This window comes from Meleagris gallopavo, chromosome 13, assembly GCF_905368555.1.
Source record: "Meleagris gallopavo chromosome 13, MGAL_WU_HG_1.1, whole genome shotgun sequence".
Classification (NCBI taxonomy): domain Eukaryota; kingdom Metazoa; phylum Chordata; class Aves; order Galliformes; family Phasianidae; genus Meleagris; species Meleagris gallopavo.
The window spans coordinates 612,910-630,380 of record NC_139416.1 but is presented as its reverse complement, the minus strand read 5'-3'; the positions used below and the strand labels follow the sequence as shown (position 1 = coordinate 630,380).

Sequence of the window (17,471 nt, the reverse complement as noted above, 5' to 3'; positions counted from 1 at the left end):
ATGCCATTCAATATTTGAATCAGTGCAGTAAGACACCACAGATATTTAAAATGACATTCCTGCTCCAAAATACTCTTGGAACGTATTTCTTGCTTTCAAAGTCGGTAACTCTTATTCCTTCGTTTTCAGACATTCCTCAGGACAGAAAAACAAAACAAAGAGTTTCCCTCATTTCCTGCTTGTCCAGAGCACATCTGACAGCAGTTTCTGTTTATTTTGAACAGCTGCATTCAAAGTGTAAATGGATAAGTCTGAAGTGCTGAAAACCTACATCCTTGGCTCCTCATGACAGTCTTGTTCTAAATTCCCTAAACAAAAATGTACCTCCAGATCACTCTTCATTTTTATAGCTATTTTAGAACCTCCAGCTTCAGAAGTTAAACATTTGGGCTCCAATTAATGTCTATTATAAAATAATGTACAATACCCTTTTGTCATTAGATGATTCCAAAGCACGGAGAGCACAGCAGTTGCTTAGATCCAAATACACATAAAAAAGTCAAAGCATCACAACAAAAGCATTTTGATTTTCCATATGCAGTAGAATCTCTTAATTATTTCAGTTTGATACAGAAAAAACAGGGACAGCCATTAATATAAGTAACAGTTTGAGATCTTAAGGCAACATTTTTTCTTTAAGTAGTAACAATGTGTGCTTCCCTGCCCACCGCCCTGCTTTCCAAACACAACATTCAATAAGAGATAAGTTGCTGTAAATGGAGGTAGCAGCTTTGCAGACGTGCATAGTTAATGCCCTGCCCGTCCACTGCTGGAATTCAGCCCACCAAACTGCAGCTCTGCAGTATATTCCAGTCCTGTACCTCCCAAAGGTACATTCAATACCAATTTACAGAATCCACTCCTCCGTGCAGCTATATCCTGGGCCTGCCAGTGCAGTTGTGCTCCAAACCAGATGTATATCAAAAAGCGCTGCTTTCGTGCAAATGTTTTGAAGAGTAGTGCTGCACTTCAATTATTTCTACTGACAACAGACCTAGAAAGCAAGAATAGTAGCCCAAAGCAATTGGCTGCAGAACTGTCAGTTTGAGTAAACAAAAGTTAGACTGTGAAGCCATTCCCACTGATAAAAGCTAGATCAATCTGTATCCAGTATTATTATCATTGTATTTATTACTTAGATCAGTGCTACTTCCACAAGTAAGCTTGTAGTGCCACCAGCCTTGCACGAAGCCACATCACTGTGTGACCACATGGAGGTCTCAGCAGAAGAGGCTGCCACTACTGATGCTGATATGGTACCATCTGACTGCTCTAGAAGCTGTATAAACTAAGTTTCAATACCTCACAGCAAGGCCAAAGATTTGGTGCTATAAATGTTGTAAAGGGTTGTTCTGAGACAGAAAAATAGGAGTGGAATAGATAAATAAGCTTGGGAGTTGATCGTAAACTCGGAGGAGCTTACCTTGTCTGCTCAAGAACAAAAGGCTCCATGAATTCACACGTTTAGCAGGACTCAGCTTCTCGAGGAAGTGCAATAACTACATAATCAGCTTATAAAAACAAACTGCAACACTTGCTGAAAAATAGATCGTGAAAGAAACAAAAAGCCCTTTTCTTTAGTCACGTGTGACAGCGATTCAATTTCACTGTCTACTGCATGCATTTTCCATAAGGCAGATAGGTACACGATCCTTGCCATGATGGTTTTCAATTTATCACTTTGGGAACTTCAGTCAGAATAAAAGATGGAATCAAGCAATCAATTACCTTTGATTACACTGGTGACAGGGCCTCAGTGAGGTGAAAGCACAGCCTGCTTGGCCATCAACGCTCTTCAGCAGCACATACAACCAGATTACAACCCTCCTGCCACATGCAGTCCTCTGCCTGTTCAGCTTGCTTAAAGTCAGTTAAAGGCAGAATACAGAAGAGTGCCAGGAACACCCACTTCCATTATAAAAGGTGGTTATTCTTCTGTCTCAGCATCTGACTGATTTCCAAGTTTCCAAGGCAAGGTTCATAGAAAGAATCAGAAAAATGCTATTCCAAGAAGCCTGCAAACCAAGATACACATAGCCCTGGATCAAGCAAAGAACACTGTCTGCACAGTATGTGAATGTAACAGACACAGAGAGACAAAAACCTCAGTAAGAGATGCCATCACCATTCGCATGTCCCAGCAGTGAGGTACACTGCTTCCTGGGGCGCTCAAGGCAAGAGGAGGCCTGCATCAGATCCACGGTTTAGAAACGCCACCAGGCTGTAAGATGAACCTCCTCTGGATCTCCTTGGGTATTTCCAACATGCGTCACACTCCCAGTGAACCTCTGAATTCTGCTTTCCACCTTCCCCTCAGAATGCGTGGTTTCAAACAGCACTCACTGTCAGGAAGCAGTGCCAATACATAATATACTGACTGGAAATTAGGACTTCATCTCAGACAAACTGTTAGAGGCAGTTCTCAAGAGGCAAGGAATGCAGAAGAGTTTGAGAAAGAAAGGTTGTGAGCAATGATATAACAACATAACCAGGAGAAGATGGATCTATTGAGACAAACCACTAAACCTTGCCCTTTAAGGCAGACTGCAGTTTTAATCCCCTGATGCCAGTTTTACTGCTGGAAAGAGATCTGTTACGGCACTCTGCTGCAAAAGGCTGTTATTCCTACACAAAGTGAAGCTGTTGATATTTATGGCAGAGATCACTTCTGACTGAAAGCAGGACCCTTTTCTTCCCAGTCATGTTCTGCAAAAGGCTACTTCTGCCAGCTATGGGACTTAGCCAGAGACTGTAGACAGTAACTGAGGGTAACCCCTTCCCAGTTTCCCCACCTCCAGCAACAGCAAGCCACAGGCAGCATTCTTATTGAGGACTTATTTCCGTAATTCACTGAACTGTAAGTTCATTAAAAACAAAAGCTCCCATGAAGACACAAAGCCTTTCCTCAGAACAAAAAAGCAAGTGGATATTAGGAAAAGTAGCAAAGAAGGAATCTTCCAAGGGTACTTCCACAGACAAGCAGCAAAACATTTAGCACAGCACATTAACTAATTACTGTGTATTCCATCCTACCGGCAAATATGACGACAATATTAACCTCAGATCAAACAGCAAAACAGAAATGAGAAGTGATATTGATTCACAGTATCTGTTGAGCAATCAAGCCTCTTACCATTAGAGATGAACTGCAAATTTTCAGGATAAGCCATCTTTAACCTTGGAAAAATTAAATCAAGCTAGACGGAAACTGAGAAATACAGCAGGGCAAGCTCTATGAAAAGGAGTATGGAGCCAAAAAGTGCAAAAGCTCTCCCTAGGAGATGGGGATGCTCCCTTTCAGTCAGGACGGTGGCAGGTCTTGTGACTACTGCATGAGCGCTAATTTCAGTTTCATTAAGGCCTCCATGTATTTGTATCTGCTTAACTGGCAGTAAACTGATTTAAACACACCATTTTCTGTTACCAGCCTCAGGGCAGCGGAGGATAGAAAGAATCAATGTTTCATCACAGATACTATATGGTAACCATAGCAGGCAAAATCAATTACTGCTGAAAGGATCTGCGGGTAAACACGCAGGCTCCCACTCATCTGTCTGAAATGCCTTTTCCCCACTCCCTCCCCCACTTCTCAAGCTCCTTCTCTCACATATCAGAAGTTGGCCTGAAGAATCCTGCCGACTTGCAGGCACAGAGAAGAGGATCTGTCACGATACCACGTGCTGTCATCACCTGCACACTCCCACTTACCTGCGAGCAGAAGCGAACCCCTCACACCGTGCAGCTTCAGCCACTGCCACCAAGTGTGGCTATGCTCAGTGTGACGACTGGGAAGCCAAACAAGATCGCAGCTTTAGCAGAGCAGGGCAAGCTGGACAACCAGCAGCAAAAGAAATGGTAGAACAGACCTGAGGAACCAGCACGTGTACCCTGCCGTGCGACGTGACGGGCACAATTTGGGGATGGATGACATTAGAAAGGGACCACGTGAGAGAAGCTGTATCTGAAATCTGAAATAGAGACTCTAGAAAGGGTAGATCCAGAACTCCAACTCTGAACAAGGAGGAAAGGATGTCAGCTGAAAGTTACGTGATGCCAAACTCAAAACCAGTAAGAGGAAATAAATTTTAACACAATCTGTAATTGAATTGTGGAACTTAGTGCCACAGGAAGACGCAAGGCCAAAAACATAATGGGATTAAAAAACTGACTCAATATCTATATGGATATTTAGGACTGCGCTAAATAATAAAATTGTGGAAAGAATTATATCTCAGTGCTTCTGGGATCCAACCAAGATCTAGCCCTTAGACAACAGAGAAGCTAATAAGGCAACCAGATAATCCCACAAATATCAGCCAGTGCCTCTCCTCTGTCCCACCCTGTGCTGCTCATGAGGACATGGAAGCAACTGAGACCTGACATCAAGTATTAACTGGTGCTTTAAAGGGATGGCCCAGAGACCTGCACTGCTGTCAAAAAAGCTGGCAACATGCTAATTTAATCTCCATTAAATTATTGAGAAAGTAAGTCCTTCCAAGCTTCTCCAGTCATTTTTATCAAGTGACAGTTAGGTATGTCGTTCCAATTAAGTTAAACAGAAAATCTGTTAGCTGAGGATCAAAATGCAGCACACAGATCCTTCCTGGTGGGAGCACCTTGCATATTTACTAAGATTTAAATAATGGAATGGTGAAGACAGTTTCCAGCTCACCTCCCTAAGCCTCCTTTGGTCATTTCCCTATGCACAGAAAACCAACACGACAGACATTTCACAACTGCTTTTTGTTTAAATCTTAAACAATTTAAATCTTAACAAGTTAGCACAGCAGCAGTGAATAACTCTCCTGCAACCAAAATACTGTCAAAATACAGAAGTGAGGAAAGAGTGGGCAGGAAGGAACAAATGGATCCCAAATAGGAAAGCAAAAGGGATAAACACAAATGGATTGAGAAAGAAATGAGAATGAAGGGAAGAGGTGAGAAGTAAAGATAGGAAAGAAAACAGAAAAGAAGTGCCAAAAATGTAAATGAGCGAACAGATGCATCCCCAGTCCCAACTCTAAAGGCTGCAACTTTCCTTCAGGAGCATACCTTGGCAAGATAAGAACTTCTGACTTCAGAAAGAAAAGTTAGAAGGCATCCACACACTCCACTCAAACATCTCATCTGCAAGCTGAACAATTTTCAGGCTGCTGTTTTGTATGTGGAAGCTTACACACATCAGCAGGTTGATACCTAGGAAGCAGTAACAGTTTGATGAACAGGCTTGCTGGATAAAGTGTTCAAAGTTTTCAGCTGTTTGTGACCTCAGGAGCCTAGTGAGCTGCTGTGGCCTGCTCGTACTACAAACTTTTCTTGGCTTTCTTCAGCTCTGAGCACTACAAGGAATCTGTTGAGAAAAGTATTTAAGGTAATGCTAAAGAAACAAAAGATATCAGACAAACCATGCAGTTCAGGAGAGAGGAAACAAACAAACAAACAACAAAAAAAAAAAACCACCTCTTTTTGTATAGGCCAGCTCCAAACCACCACCCCAGATCAGAGAAGTTTGCTGAAGATGAGAATTTTTTGATTGCAGTTAAAGAAAATTCCTTTATCTTTCCAGAAGGAAAGAGCCACACCTGGCTTAAAGGCAAATCTTCATTTTTCTAGCCCAGACCTCTGCAATTACAGCTGAAATCCATTAATTCACTGCAACACCAGGACTGAAAGCTGCGAGAAGTCCCAGTGCTGAGACAAAGCTCTGTCAACTTATTGTTCATCCTCACTTTTTTTCTTAAAGATAACAAAGCTGAATCAGGCATACTTCTGCTTACAACCAGTTGCTCTCTGAGCAGACCCGCAGCGCTGTGCTGGAATTCATTCCACAGCCATGACTACATACTGGGAATCCTCTCCTGTGAAGTCTACGTGTGGATTTCAAAATTGATGGGAATATCAATAGTTTACAACAGAAAATGGAGTGGTGCTCTGCAAAAGCTACAACTCCTTAGCCACTGCTCTATCACGTGATAAATGGAGACGGATGGACAGACTGAAGGAACTCATCTCTCAACACTGTGCCTTCATTACTGTTTGTCCCACTACAGAGACTATTCTATGAAATATTGCCAGTGCCATGATAACACTAATTCCAGTAGTTACTTTACACATGCTGAGCACATGCTGTCTAGGCGAGCATCAATACAAGAGCTCAGTGTTCACAAAATGACGCTAAGAGCTACATTGCCAGAAGCTCTGTCCTCCTGGGAAGGTGCAACACTGAACCTAAAAATCATTACTGATCCCATAGTGCCACCCTAATAGTAACACTGCTCCACGAGGGCTTCTTGGGAAATTCCCACTCAGACTAGCAGTTCCACCTGCAAGGATCCTGCAGGACTGAGAAGCAGAGGTGCCCACAGCTCAGCACATGAGAAGCTGCACAGCTTGAGCTGAGAGCTGTGATCTCCCCAAAGTGCCTCTGTAGCAATAGGTGTATTTGCCCTGCCACAGAAGCACAGTTTTGCATTCAATTAGGGATTGGAACAATTTTGCTGCATAGTTCTGCTCTTTGATGAGTATCAATGTAAGAAAGAAAAAACAAGGGGAGGGGGATGAAGCCAAGTGTTACGACTCAAAATCCAGTCTCCATTTTAAGATGTTTATGACAGATGCTTCAAAAGGTGTTTATTAAAAGTCAAGTCGTACTTATTTGATACATGCAAAGAATGCATCTGAGTAAGCAGACAGGAAACACAAGATGTGCTAGAATGGAGCAGAATTTAAATAGATCAATAAACATAGCTACTAGAACAAGAGGCCTCAATTCCTCCAGCTCATGACCCTGTGTTAGCGTAACGTTTGGAAATTCCCCGCTCGTGCTCTCGCTCTCTTCTTATCCAATAGGGGAAGAGGCAGGCCACATCTTCCCTCTCCCCATTCCTAACCCCTAGGATTCACAATCAGAATCCCATTGAATTGGAAGATCCCTACGTAAAGACTCCAGCTGGCATACAACCAAGCAAACAACAAAATGCAAATAGTTCAACATCACTGTCTACCGAGTGAGGGTGATCTGGATAACTAATGAAATACTAGAGAGAAATGCCATAAAGTATCCTGCTTCAACTGTGCTATGGTCTTCCTCACATGCGCTTTAAGGTTAATAAGGCCAGGGTAATTTAAAACTGCAATACTGATTTGTGCTATTAAACCAGTGATGAGAAGCAGAGAAAATTGCTGCTTAGATGTAAACTAAGCACATACAGGAAAAAATGATATGCAAGAAAAACCTCCCACAGAACCAAAAAACCTAAACACGTACCAATGTTTGGGGCTTTTTCTCCCTCCTCCTTTTATACAATATTATTTACTCACTTTTCAATGGTAGAGGAGCTGCCTATATTGTGTGTTATTTTACCAGCCAGCTGCAAACCAGAGAACCCTGCACCTGTACTCTTGATGCCATCAGCTGGATGCACCTCAGCATCTCCTGGAGCATCAGGGCCAACCTGCCCACCTAGAGCAGCCCTGGGGTCAAGGAGATGGCAGATGAGCCACCCCCACAAAGACTGCCTGCTGCAAAAGGTCCCGCACATCTCGGTGCTCCGTAGTCCCACGGGCAGGCTGTCCTCCTTCAGAGCTCCACCTAAAACTGTTCCACGTTGCAGAAGATCCCTCATCTCACTCTGACGGGTTCAACATTCCTCCCTTCTTTGCGGCGATTTATATTTCTTAGATCCAGGTCCCTCAGCACAGTGCTCCGTTTGCTGCCTGTCAAAACACTCATTCATTCCACACCACTGCTTTCTTCAGTTGTGTTTAAACTGTCTCTGGACACATTTAATTACCAGGATATTTATATTCATGATTTACATGCCTAAATGCATACATTAGGGTCTAATTCTGGATGAGATCGACAAGAAATACCCAAAGGCAGTGAGCCTTGATCCTAGCATGCACTTCTAGTCGGAAGGAAAAAAAAAAAAAAAAAAGTGACTTCCAAAAATCTGCATGGAGAACTGCTTTGGAAGCATAACATTTCTAAAGCTTTTGAGGAATCCACAATTATGCCCACAGATAAATTCTTCATTAGGACTACAGCAATTCACAATAAATAAATAAATAAATAAATAAATCAGCAGCTAACAACTGGCCCTAAGACAAACAAACAAGGTAGAAGATTATCCGCTTGTGCTCAGCATCCTGGCTCTACAATGGTTAAAAGGCCCCCACAGCTGTGCTGGCATCATCGATTAGCGTGAACAAGGAAGCGACAGAAAATAAAGCCACCTTAATTTCAAGCTCCATTAGAACTGAAGGACTTGGGGGGCAGAAATCAATGTTTGGCAAATGGGAAAGGACAAAATCCGTAAAAGGAAAAATGCATTTTCAGGCTAAGCTAATGCAAACAATGGAGGGTGAACAGCACTTGAGGTTGCCCCTTTAAGGTTGTGTCAGCATTTCCATTTATAATCTCTGACTTTGGTTACACTCTGGTACGTTACCACAGGCTTTGGTACGATTCTAGTGGATACCACAAACGTATCACAAGTGACAGTATAAAGCAGCAGCCCAGGCTGGGAGGTTGGATAACACATCCTTTCAATACCTGATGTCAGAATCACAGAATTGTAGGGGTTGGAAGGGACCTCTAGAGATCATCGAGACCAACCCCCCTGCCAAAGCAGGTTCCCTACACCAGGTCGCACAGGTAGGCGTCCAGGCAAGACTTGAATATCTCCAGAGAAGGAGACTCCACAACCTCCCTGGGCAGCCTGTTCCAGTGCTCCGTCACCTCACCGTGAAGAAGTTCTTACGCACATTCGTGCGAAACTTCCTGTGCTGCAGCTTATGTCCGTTTCCCCTCGTCCTGTCTCCACTGTACCACTGAAAAGAGACTGGCCTCACCGCTATGGCCGCCACACCTCAGATATTTATAAACCTGGATCAGGTCCCCTCTCAGTCTTCTTTTCTCAAGGCTAAACAGACCCAGTTCACTTAGCCTTTCTTCACAGGGGAGATGCTCCAGGCCCTTCACCATCTTTGTGGCCCTCCGCTGGACTCTTTCCAAGAGATCCCTGTCGGAAGAGTTCAGTACTTTCAAGAGGAGAACAGCATGCACACAGCCAGAACACGCAGAGCTGAGATGGACATCTCAGGAGCACGTCCTACCTCAGGAACAACATCAGAACAAAGAGTCACAGCTGCTCCTGGTACAAAGCCTGCTTACAGCAGACTGTAAAACACAAAGAAGTCCCAGACAATTTCAGTCTGCCTCAGAGGTTGCCTGGAAGGATTTGAGTTTAGCCTTCTGCCTTCATTTAGACAAAAGCTCTTCTTTCTGTACCTGGACCTCTAAAGAGCTACTCAGATAATAAACATCCATGCCCAGAAAACAGACAGAAACCCTGGTATGCAATCTTTAATTTCAGTTGTGTCTAGCTCAGAAGCTCCAGGTGAAACTGCTATACAGAGGGGAAACAGCCTCTCACTGAAGGCCAACAACATTTCCCTTGAGCTTTCTAAGCAGGTAAAACAGCATAAGCAAGGAGAGCTGTGTCAATTTCTGGGATCCATTTCAAAGAACCGCAGAGAGCTTGACCAAGCCTTAATAGAGCAATATCGGATCTTAAAATCGTCACCATGACTTTGGTCTTATGACATTTTAAAACACATACATGATGAGAAATTTATCACCAAACCACCACTACATACAGAGCACACAGTACAGCACGATGCAAACTGCAATCTGCCAAAATGCCTTAGTAGATATGTATCAGGTCCTGATCCTGCAGCTAACCCTGCCACGTACCCTAAGCACGTTTACGAGAGCAGTACTCAAACTCTGACATCCATAGATGAAATAAATGCACAAGCCATTTCGTATGCATTACAATTGTGCAGCCTTTCCGTGCACTGGTAACGATTCCTCCTCTTGCTGCCATTCCCAGGGCCAGAGGTCTGCTACAACAGCTCTCACTGCAAGAGGACATCACAGTTCACCTTTATAGAATTGAGAACATCAGCATCGCATTTATGTACACATCTCATCTTTGCAGAGATCAGCTCACATCATCCACAGAACAGAACAGAAAAAAAGAACAGAAACAAAAAAAAAAAAGGAGAAATGTGCATGTATCTGTTAAGTACTGCTCTGTTAAGTACTGCATCAGGACCACAACGATCACTTGACTAACATTTTCAACTAAGAAGAGATTCTGTCAAACGAGGGCTTACCAACAATTAAAATTTCAAAAATCCGGGTCTTAATAAACTGGAGGCAATGAAATGGACGTGCTATGAGAAGCATTTGCTGTGTTGCATATGGCTTAAAAACTGTCTTTGAAAGGAGAAAGGAAAAATACAAATCCCTCTAATTCAGTGGCACACATAGAATCTCTTCCATAATCTTCCTGGCCTACTGCTGTAGTGGGAGACATTTCCTGGACTCACAACCCCTTTATGTACAAGCAATTTACATTTTACAACTGATAAATAATTCAGATAATTAATTGAGCTGCAATTTGGTGCACTTCTTTTTAGTCAGCACTATGGAATATGGTTTAAAAGAGGTTCTGTACAGAAAGTCTCTCTTTTCTACTAATCCAACCTGAGGCATCTATTAAGGTGAATTCCTAGATTCTCTTCATGCCTTCTGGATGCCTCACAACATCAGTGTCGAGGAACATCATGCCCTAGTACACTCCTCTCTGGTGTTTATGCTGTATCTTAACTCACTAGAGAAGAAGCAAGGTATTTCCTGGAATTCTCCCTCTGCAGTGCTGATATTCCAGCAAATCTCTCTATGCTGCCCACATACAGGCTGCTAGAATAGATGGCAATATGAGAAGGAACAGAGTTGGTAAGTAAATACTCTCAGCAAGAATGATGGAGAAGCTCAAGCAGACTGCCAGGGAAACCAGCAAGTTCTTCTTTTGCTGCTATTACCATGGATGCAATTACCATGACGTGGGAGAGCGTGGCAGGAAGTCCAAAGAGCATTTCCATGCTCTAAGAGCTTCGACAGAACTTCAGTCAGTAACAATGTAAAATTCATACAATAACCATTTAAAATTTGTAACCCTTGCTCAAGGGCAGTTATCAGCAAAGCCTACAGATGAGATCTGTGCCTCTGGCACCAGTGCCACGTTCACCTCCAGGGACGTCACCTGCCCCTGCAGCGTGGCACTGGTAGGCTGTATCAGCACAGCACTGCAGCTTTACAGGAAAGAAGAGTGCACTTGCTGCTTCAGGTTTTACCTGGAGAAAAAAAAAAAAGTTTCAGCCTCAGAATGAAATGATGCCATAAAGTATTTATGAAGGGATAACACTAACTGCACAAATTTAAGCTTGAGGGATGCTACACATCTAACAGCAGCTTAAGCGCTGATAGGTCTAGAGATGATATAAACAAGTTTGATAGGATTTAAAGCTGAACAAACTTGCTGCAAACCACACCAGCCTGCAAGTATCAACACTGAGCATCAAGAAAATATAAAATGCAACAAAGAAAAAGCAGCTCAATCTATGATGCAGGGAAGCTGATTTTTGTTGATTAAAAAAATAGAAGTGGTAGAGTTAGTGCTGGCTGCAGGCTTGATGCAGGGCAGAACTGCTCCTCTCAACCCCCAGAAGTAAAACCTGAGAGCATGCCCGTGTAAATACTGAGTAACAGCAGAGGAACAGTTTGATCCTGGAGAAGATCCCTTCCTTGTATCACCTGCACGCTGCTCTCCAGGATATAATTGGAACAAGCTATGGAAAGAGTTGTACACAGCATAAAGAGACAGCTGTATCTGACCCCAAATAAACACAGTAAATCTTGACAAGCCTGAGAAAAGCAATTAACTAGGAAGAATGAAAACTTATCTCCAATATAACCATAAGAAAAAGTAACATAGGAAAAGGAAGCTTTTGTTCTAAGTTTTTATCAAAAGCATCAAATAACTTTAAGATCTACCGGCTGACAGAACAAAATGAAGGGTAATGTACAGCACAAAGGCCTTCTTACATAACTGACAAGTTACCAAAACCACTTGGTAAGGACAAATCCTGCTGTTGACATCTGGGTACCAGAACCTCCAGACAAGTGCAGAGACTTGTCCAAATTCTAAGCAAGTATTTTCAGACAACAAACCATTGTCAGTATCAGCCAGACAGCTTGAGATGTGACTGCAAATATCCCCAGATAAAGGAAAGGATGACATTCTGCAAAGCAACAGAAAAGAAATCTTGCAGTGTTAACTGCCAAAACAAGCAGGGACAAAGCATTTCACACTCATTGCACTACATGAGCCCAAACAATCACCTGAGGCAGAGCACCTCGCCATGCTCCCCTCTGTACATCACTTGTAGCTAACTTACTAGGAGTGCTTCCCACACATGGTCCACAAAAAACTTGAAGATTCAAAGCACATGTGCATCAGGCCTCAGACACGAGTAGTGAGATTTAACTTAAAGTGATTACTGATCAAATCATTAGCATTAATCGTGATTCAAAACAGCAAATAGTGAGATTTGATTTAAATTATCGACTTTAATCCTGCTTTTCATTTGTACTTTTTAGCTGTTTTCCTAAAGGAAAGGCTGAATCTCACTGGCTGATTTGGCCATTTAAACACATTGATTTTCAATTCATCACTGCTTTTAATGATAAAAGTTTGAAACAACTCTATCATCCTGTTTAGGAAATGTATCTATACTCACTGTATTAAGCTTATGTAAAAAGCATATTTGCACTGAATCTTAAAGTTCAAAACAATGAGTAAGATATTTCTTATTTACTACACTATATCTATACGCATACACATGTACATGTTCTTTGCATCAAGTTCTACTATGCTGAAAATCAAAAAACAGTGATAAACAAGCCAGAAAGAAGTTCAGCCAATTAAATTCATACTAGGGGAAAAAAAAAGTGTCCAATTTGTATTTCAAAATGTTTCCCTTTCAAACTGTCTCACTGAACAAAAGTGCTTAATTTTGGTAGCAAAAAGATGGATTAAAAATGATGGCTAGTGTAGCAGTTGGACAGATCAATATTGTGGGAAATGCATTACAACAAAAGTGCAACGACAGAAGGACTGGCGCAATAGAAACGTGCTATAAGAGAAGTGGAAGAAGAGTGCTCACTCATACCACAAGATCCCAGGTTCGCAGGAGAAAGCTTCACCAAGGAGAGATCTCCAGGGGATCCTTCCCCAGGGGCAGTCAGCCCTTAAGTGAGGTTTAGGAGAGGTGCAGCCAGGCTCCATCCTTCCTATCACACAGCTGAATTACCTTCACCTGTGCTCCCAGGGCTGACCAGGTCCTTTCCCCAGGCTGTGACTTAACAGTTACCAGCTAGAAATAGCTAGAAACAGAGGCATTTTAGCACCTGAAGATGCAAATGCACCAATTTTTAAGAGTAACAGAATGGTGTGAGTTGGAAGGGACCTTAAAGGCCATCTGCTCCCACTTCCTGCACTGAGCAGGAACGCCCACATCTCCATCAGTGCTCACAGCCCCATACAGCCTGAGCTTGGATGACCAGTCTGCAGGGATGGGGCACCACCACCTCTCTGGCCAGCACGTGTCAGTGCTTCTCAATCCTTACCATAAAAAAACTGTTCTTATACTCAGTCTACATCTCCCCTCTCTTGGTTTGAATCATTTTCCTTTGTCCTCTCAGAATAGAGCCCACTAAAGAGTCATCCCCTTCTTTCTTACAGCCCCTTTAGATACCGACAAGCCTCTCTCAGCTCTCCCTGCAGCCTTTCCCTTCTCCATGCTGCACAGCCCCAGCTCTCAGCCTGTCCCCGTAGGGAGGTGTTCCATCCCTTGGGTCATTTTTGTGGCCCTCCTCTGGATGCACTCCAACAGGTCCGTGTCTTTCTGCACTCCCATCTGGATGCAGTGCTCCAGGTGAGGTCTCACAGCACGGAGCAGAGGGGCACATTCCCTCCCTGCCCCGCTGGCTGCACTGCTTGGATGCAGCCCAGGATATGGTTGGCTGTGTGGGTGTGAGGGCACACTGCTGCCTCATGTCCAGCTGCCACCCACCAGTACCCCCAGGCCCTTTTCAGCAGGGCTGTGCTCCACCCTTTTGTCCCCCAGCTCGTATTGCTATTGAGGGTTGCTATGACCCCAGGTGCAAACCTTGCACCTGTTGAACCTCATGAGGTTCTCCTGAGCCAACTGCTCAGCCTGTCTGGGTCTCTCTGGATGGCATTCCACCCCTCAGGCACATCAGCCTCATCACACAGCTCGGTGTCATCCACAGACTAGCTGAAGGTGCACTCAACCCCATTGTTCATATAATTGATGAAGATATTAAAGAAAACTGGTCCTAGTACTGACCCCTGAGCAGCACCATTTGGCTCAGCGTCTGGATGGAGGTCAGTGCTCTTTGTACAATTTTACAACCAGATTTTACGACCAGGTCCTCATCCTGTCAAATCCACATCTTTCAAATTTACACAGAAGGATGTTGTGGAAGACAGTGACAAAAGACAAAGTCCAGACAGATGACATCAGAGGGCCTTCCCTTGCATCACCTCCCTCTCTCCCACATGCCTTAGCATAGGTTCCAGGAGGATCAGTTCCATGATCTTCCCCAACACAGAGGTAAAGACACTTGCACAAGAACCAAAGGCAGCCCCAGGAGCACTGCAAGGAAACACCTCCCTTCCTTGGGACCAAGGCACACACTACTACTACTACTACTACTACTACTACTACTACTACTACTACTACTACTACTAAAGGCTGTGGTCCTGAGAGCATGGGAGATTAAGTAAATCCACCTGAAGGCAGGAGACCACAAAACTCCTAATATCTGAATGAAACCAAAGCCTGTCTACACAAAATGAAACAGCACCAAGCCAAGATGATATATATACAACACAATCTCTCTTCACCTCCCTTCCTCATAGAGAATTCTCTCCTGAAGAGAGGATGTTTAAGGGCATATTTCTTCTGTGAAAAATAAGAGCTTACAACTCTTTTGACCTTCCTAGGTCTGCCATCTATCAGCAAGGAGTGATAATATAAGTTTTCCAATGGTTAACCAATAATTCAGACTACTGTTTATTTTGGAAACAACCCACGATGTCAATTCTGTAACTAGCTCTTAAGTGAGTAATGAATACTGCAGAATTCTTCTTCATAAAAAAAAAAATTAAAAAATAAAAACAGAACACAGAAACATTCTACAAGGTCAGACAACTACCATAAAGCAAAATAGATGGCTCACAATTCTTAAGACACCTGGAGATGTTCAAGAGAGAATCTTGTTAACTTTCCCATAGATTAACACCAGTAACGAGTAGGAAACATGACAAAGTCAGTCTACATCTGGACAAGGTTGTCTGAGATGCAGCAAAAGAAAAAGCCATACTCACCTCCTTTCCATATGTAATGCTATAGTGGGATGGAAAGTACTGCAATAGCAGCATGGTGGCAAAGTCTTTGGCTACAGCAAAAGAGAACATGCAGCAGCTACGGATGCAGAAATGAAGGCAAAGAGCTGCTTACCTTTGGAAGGCTTCAGGCAGGCAGGGATCTCCAGATAGAGATGCCTTAGCCTCCACTGCCAACCCTTAAATGAGGGCTGGGAAGAGGTGGATCCTGGCTCTACCCCTTCCAGTCACTCAGGTGCACTGCTCGCACCACAGCTCCCCTGGCTTGGCCCTGCCTTCTCACCAGGTGCTCCATCACTGCTTCAAGCCACGACTGAGCATTTGCACTACAGCATATTAACTACCTCCTAGTCCAACACCTTGAAATTCCCAAGTGGTTCTACATTTGTTCTTCCAATCAGATATTTTAAGAGGCCTCAAAATTATTAGAGGTGTCCCTCTGCAATTTATGCTGGTAGAGCCAACAAAGACAGCTCTGCAAAGGCCATAAGTGCCTTGTTTCTGTCGACTTCAGTTAAAGTTTGGAATTAAAAATGCTTCTGCAGAGTTGCTACTCAGTGGAGCTTCTGACAGCTAACTTCTTCCTTCACTGAAAGCAGCATTCCTCCTCTGGATACTACTTGTATCCAGTGGATTAAACTCAAGGCAAGACTATTTCCACAATATCCTCAGAGCAAAACTACTTCTACAGGAGCTTTAGAAGAGCTTTGAATCACAGCACAGGAATAGGAGTTACAAGGGGAGCGTGATTTCCAGGTCAGAATTGCACCTACCTGGATGTCAGTGTCCTTCACAGGTTCAAGAGGCTCAAATGTAGTGGCTGCACTTAGACTCTCTAACCGCTGAGAGATATGAGATATATCAAGCCCTCTGGAGCCAAGAAGAACAGACCTGTAAGGAAGAAATCGTACAGGTATGAGATCAGCATAGAACAGACAGGGCTACTAGTAAGAACTCTAACCCCAGTGTGCTGTTGATATATAGCATTTGCAGTTATTATGAAAGATGCACAAAACCAAACCCTGAACAGCTATATGTATGTATCTAACAACCTTAGCTCCATCAAACACTTTCTGCTGTTCCACTGCAGCACAGCACATCTGCCAAATCCTTCCTGATAGAAAAATTGTATAGCATGTTGCTAGTTGTCTTCACCAGCAGCCAGAACAAAGTACTGCGCTTTTTGGCTTTAGTACCTGGGAATGGTAGCTTCTCAGATTAAACCTTCCATTACTATTTTTCTTTTTTTTTTTTTCCTTTTGTAAGCAAGAAGGAGTAGGCAAGAAAACAGCTTTGCAGTAATTCTGTTTCTCCTGGGTACATCCTCCTGGCAAGGCTCCCCACACGTTAGAAACCAAACCTGCAAACAGTCTGTACCCTCTGCATTCCATCTCCAATGCTCAGTACTTACGCCTTCACATCTGCAGTCTCCTGGGAGGTGCGGGTCAGGGTGCGGGAACGCAGGCGCTCCCCAGCCTGCTGGATCTCCTGCAGGTTGCGTTCCATATGAGGGAGCTCAGAGATGCCCTCAGTCTCAGCTGCAAGCTGTTCTGCCTGCTGGAGCAGCTCTCCAAAGCCTTCCGTGTCCATTTCTGCTGCAGTCTTTATCCAAGATGCTCAGAAGCCTTCAGAGAAAAAGAGAATATTTGAGAAAATGTTTCAGCTATAAACAGCTTCTACACCTACAGGCACTCAGAGAGGCAAGAGCTGCTCTTCTAGAATAGAACTCTGTTCCATCCATCCTCCCCAAGCACCGTCAACTATACCAAAGCGTTTTAACAGCATAATTTTGTATTCCTGATATTCCACTATTCCTAAGCACCCTTGGGGAGGACAGGCAGAGACACTTAAACATCAAGCAAATACTTCTAAGTGCTCTCAGAGCTCTTTGTTTAGCAGGACGACGTCCCGAATGCAGATCTATGGTCTGTCAGCAAGGCAAAGCAGGTACTGTGTGACAGTTCAAAAGGGGAAGAACAGGAAGTGGAGAAATCCATGTGAAAGATTTGGTATTAATTCAGCCACAAAGCATTTGCATATACATCTGTTTTTATAAATACATGTGTACTTACATATATATAAAATAAATGGAGATTTGTGGATATAGATGCATACATACACGCATAC

General features: G+C 43.4%; 1 protein-coding gene across 3 annotated transcripts in view; it reads right to left on the bottom strand.

Annotated features, from left to right (window-relative positions):
* Nucleotides 1–17,471, bottom strand: part of NUP93 (nucleoporin 93) — a 70,388-nt gene that overhangs the window by 48,338 nt on the left and 4,579 nt on the right. For all 3 annotated transcript variants that reach the window (XM_085235183.1, XM_085235184.1, XM_085235185.1), the window contains exons 2-3: nucleotides 16,756–16,969; nucleotides 16,118–16,235 (exon numbers count right to left, since the gene is read on the bottom strand). In XM_085235183.1, coding sequence (XP_085091309.1) covers nucleotides 16,118–16,235; nucleotides 16,756–16,934 — 297 coding nt within the window. In that variant the 5' untranslated portion in view covers nucleotides 16,935–16,969. The remainder of the gene's footprint in view (nucleotides 1–16,117; nucleotides 16,236–16,755; nucleotides 16,970–17,471) is intronic.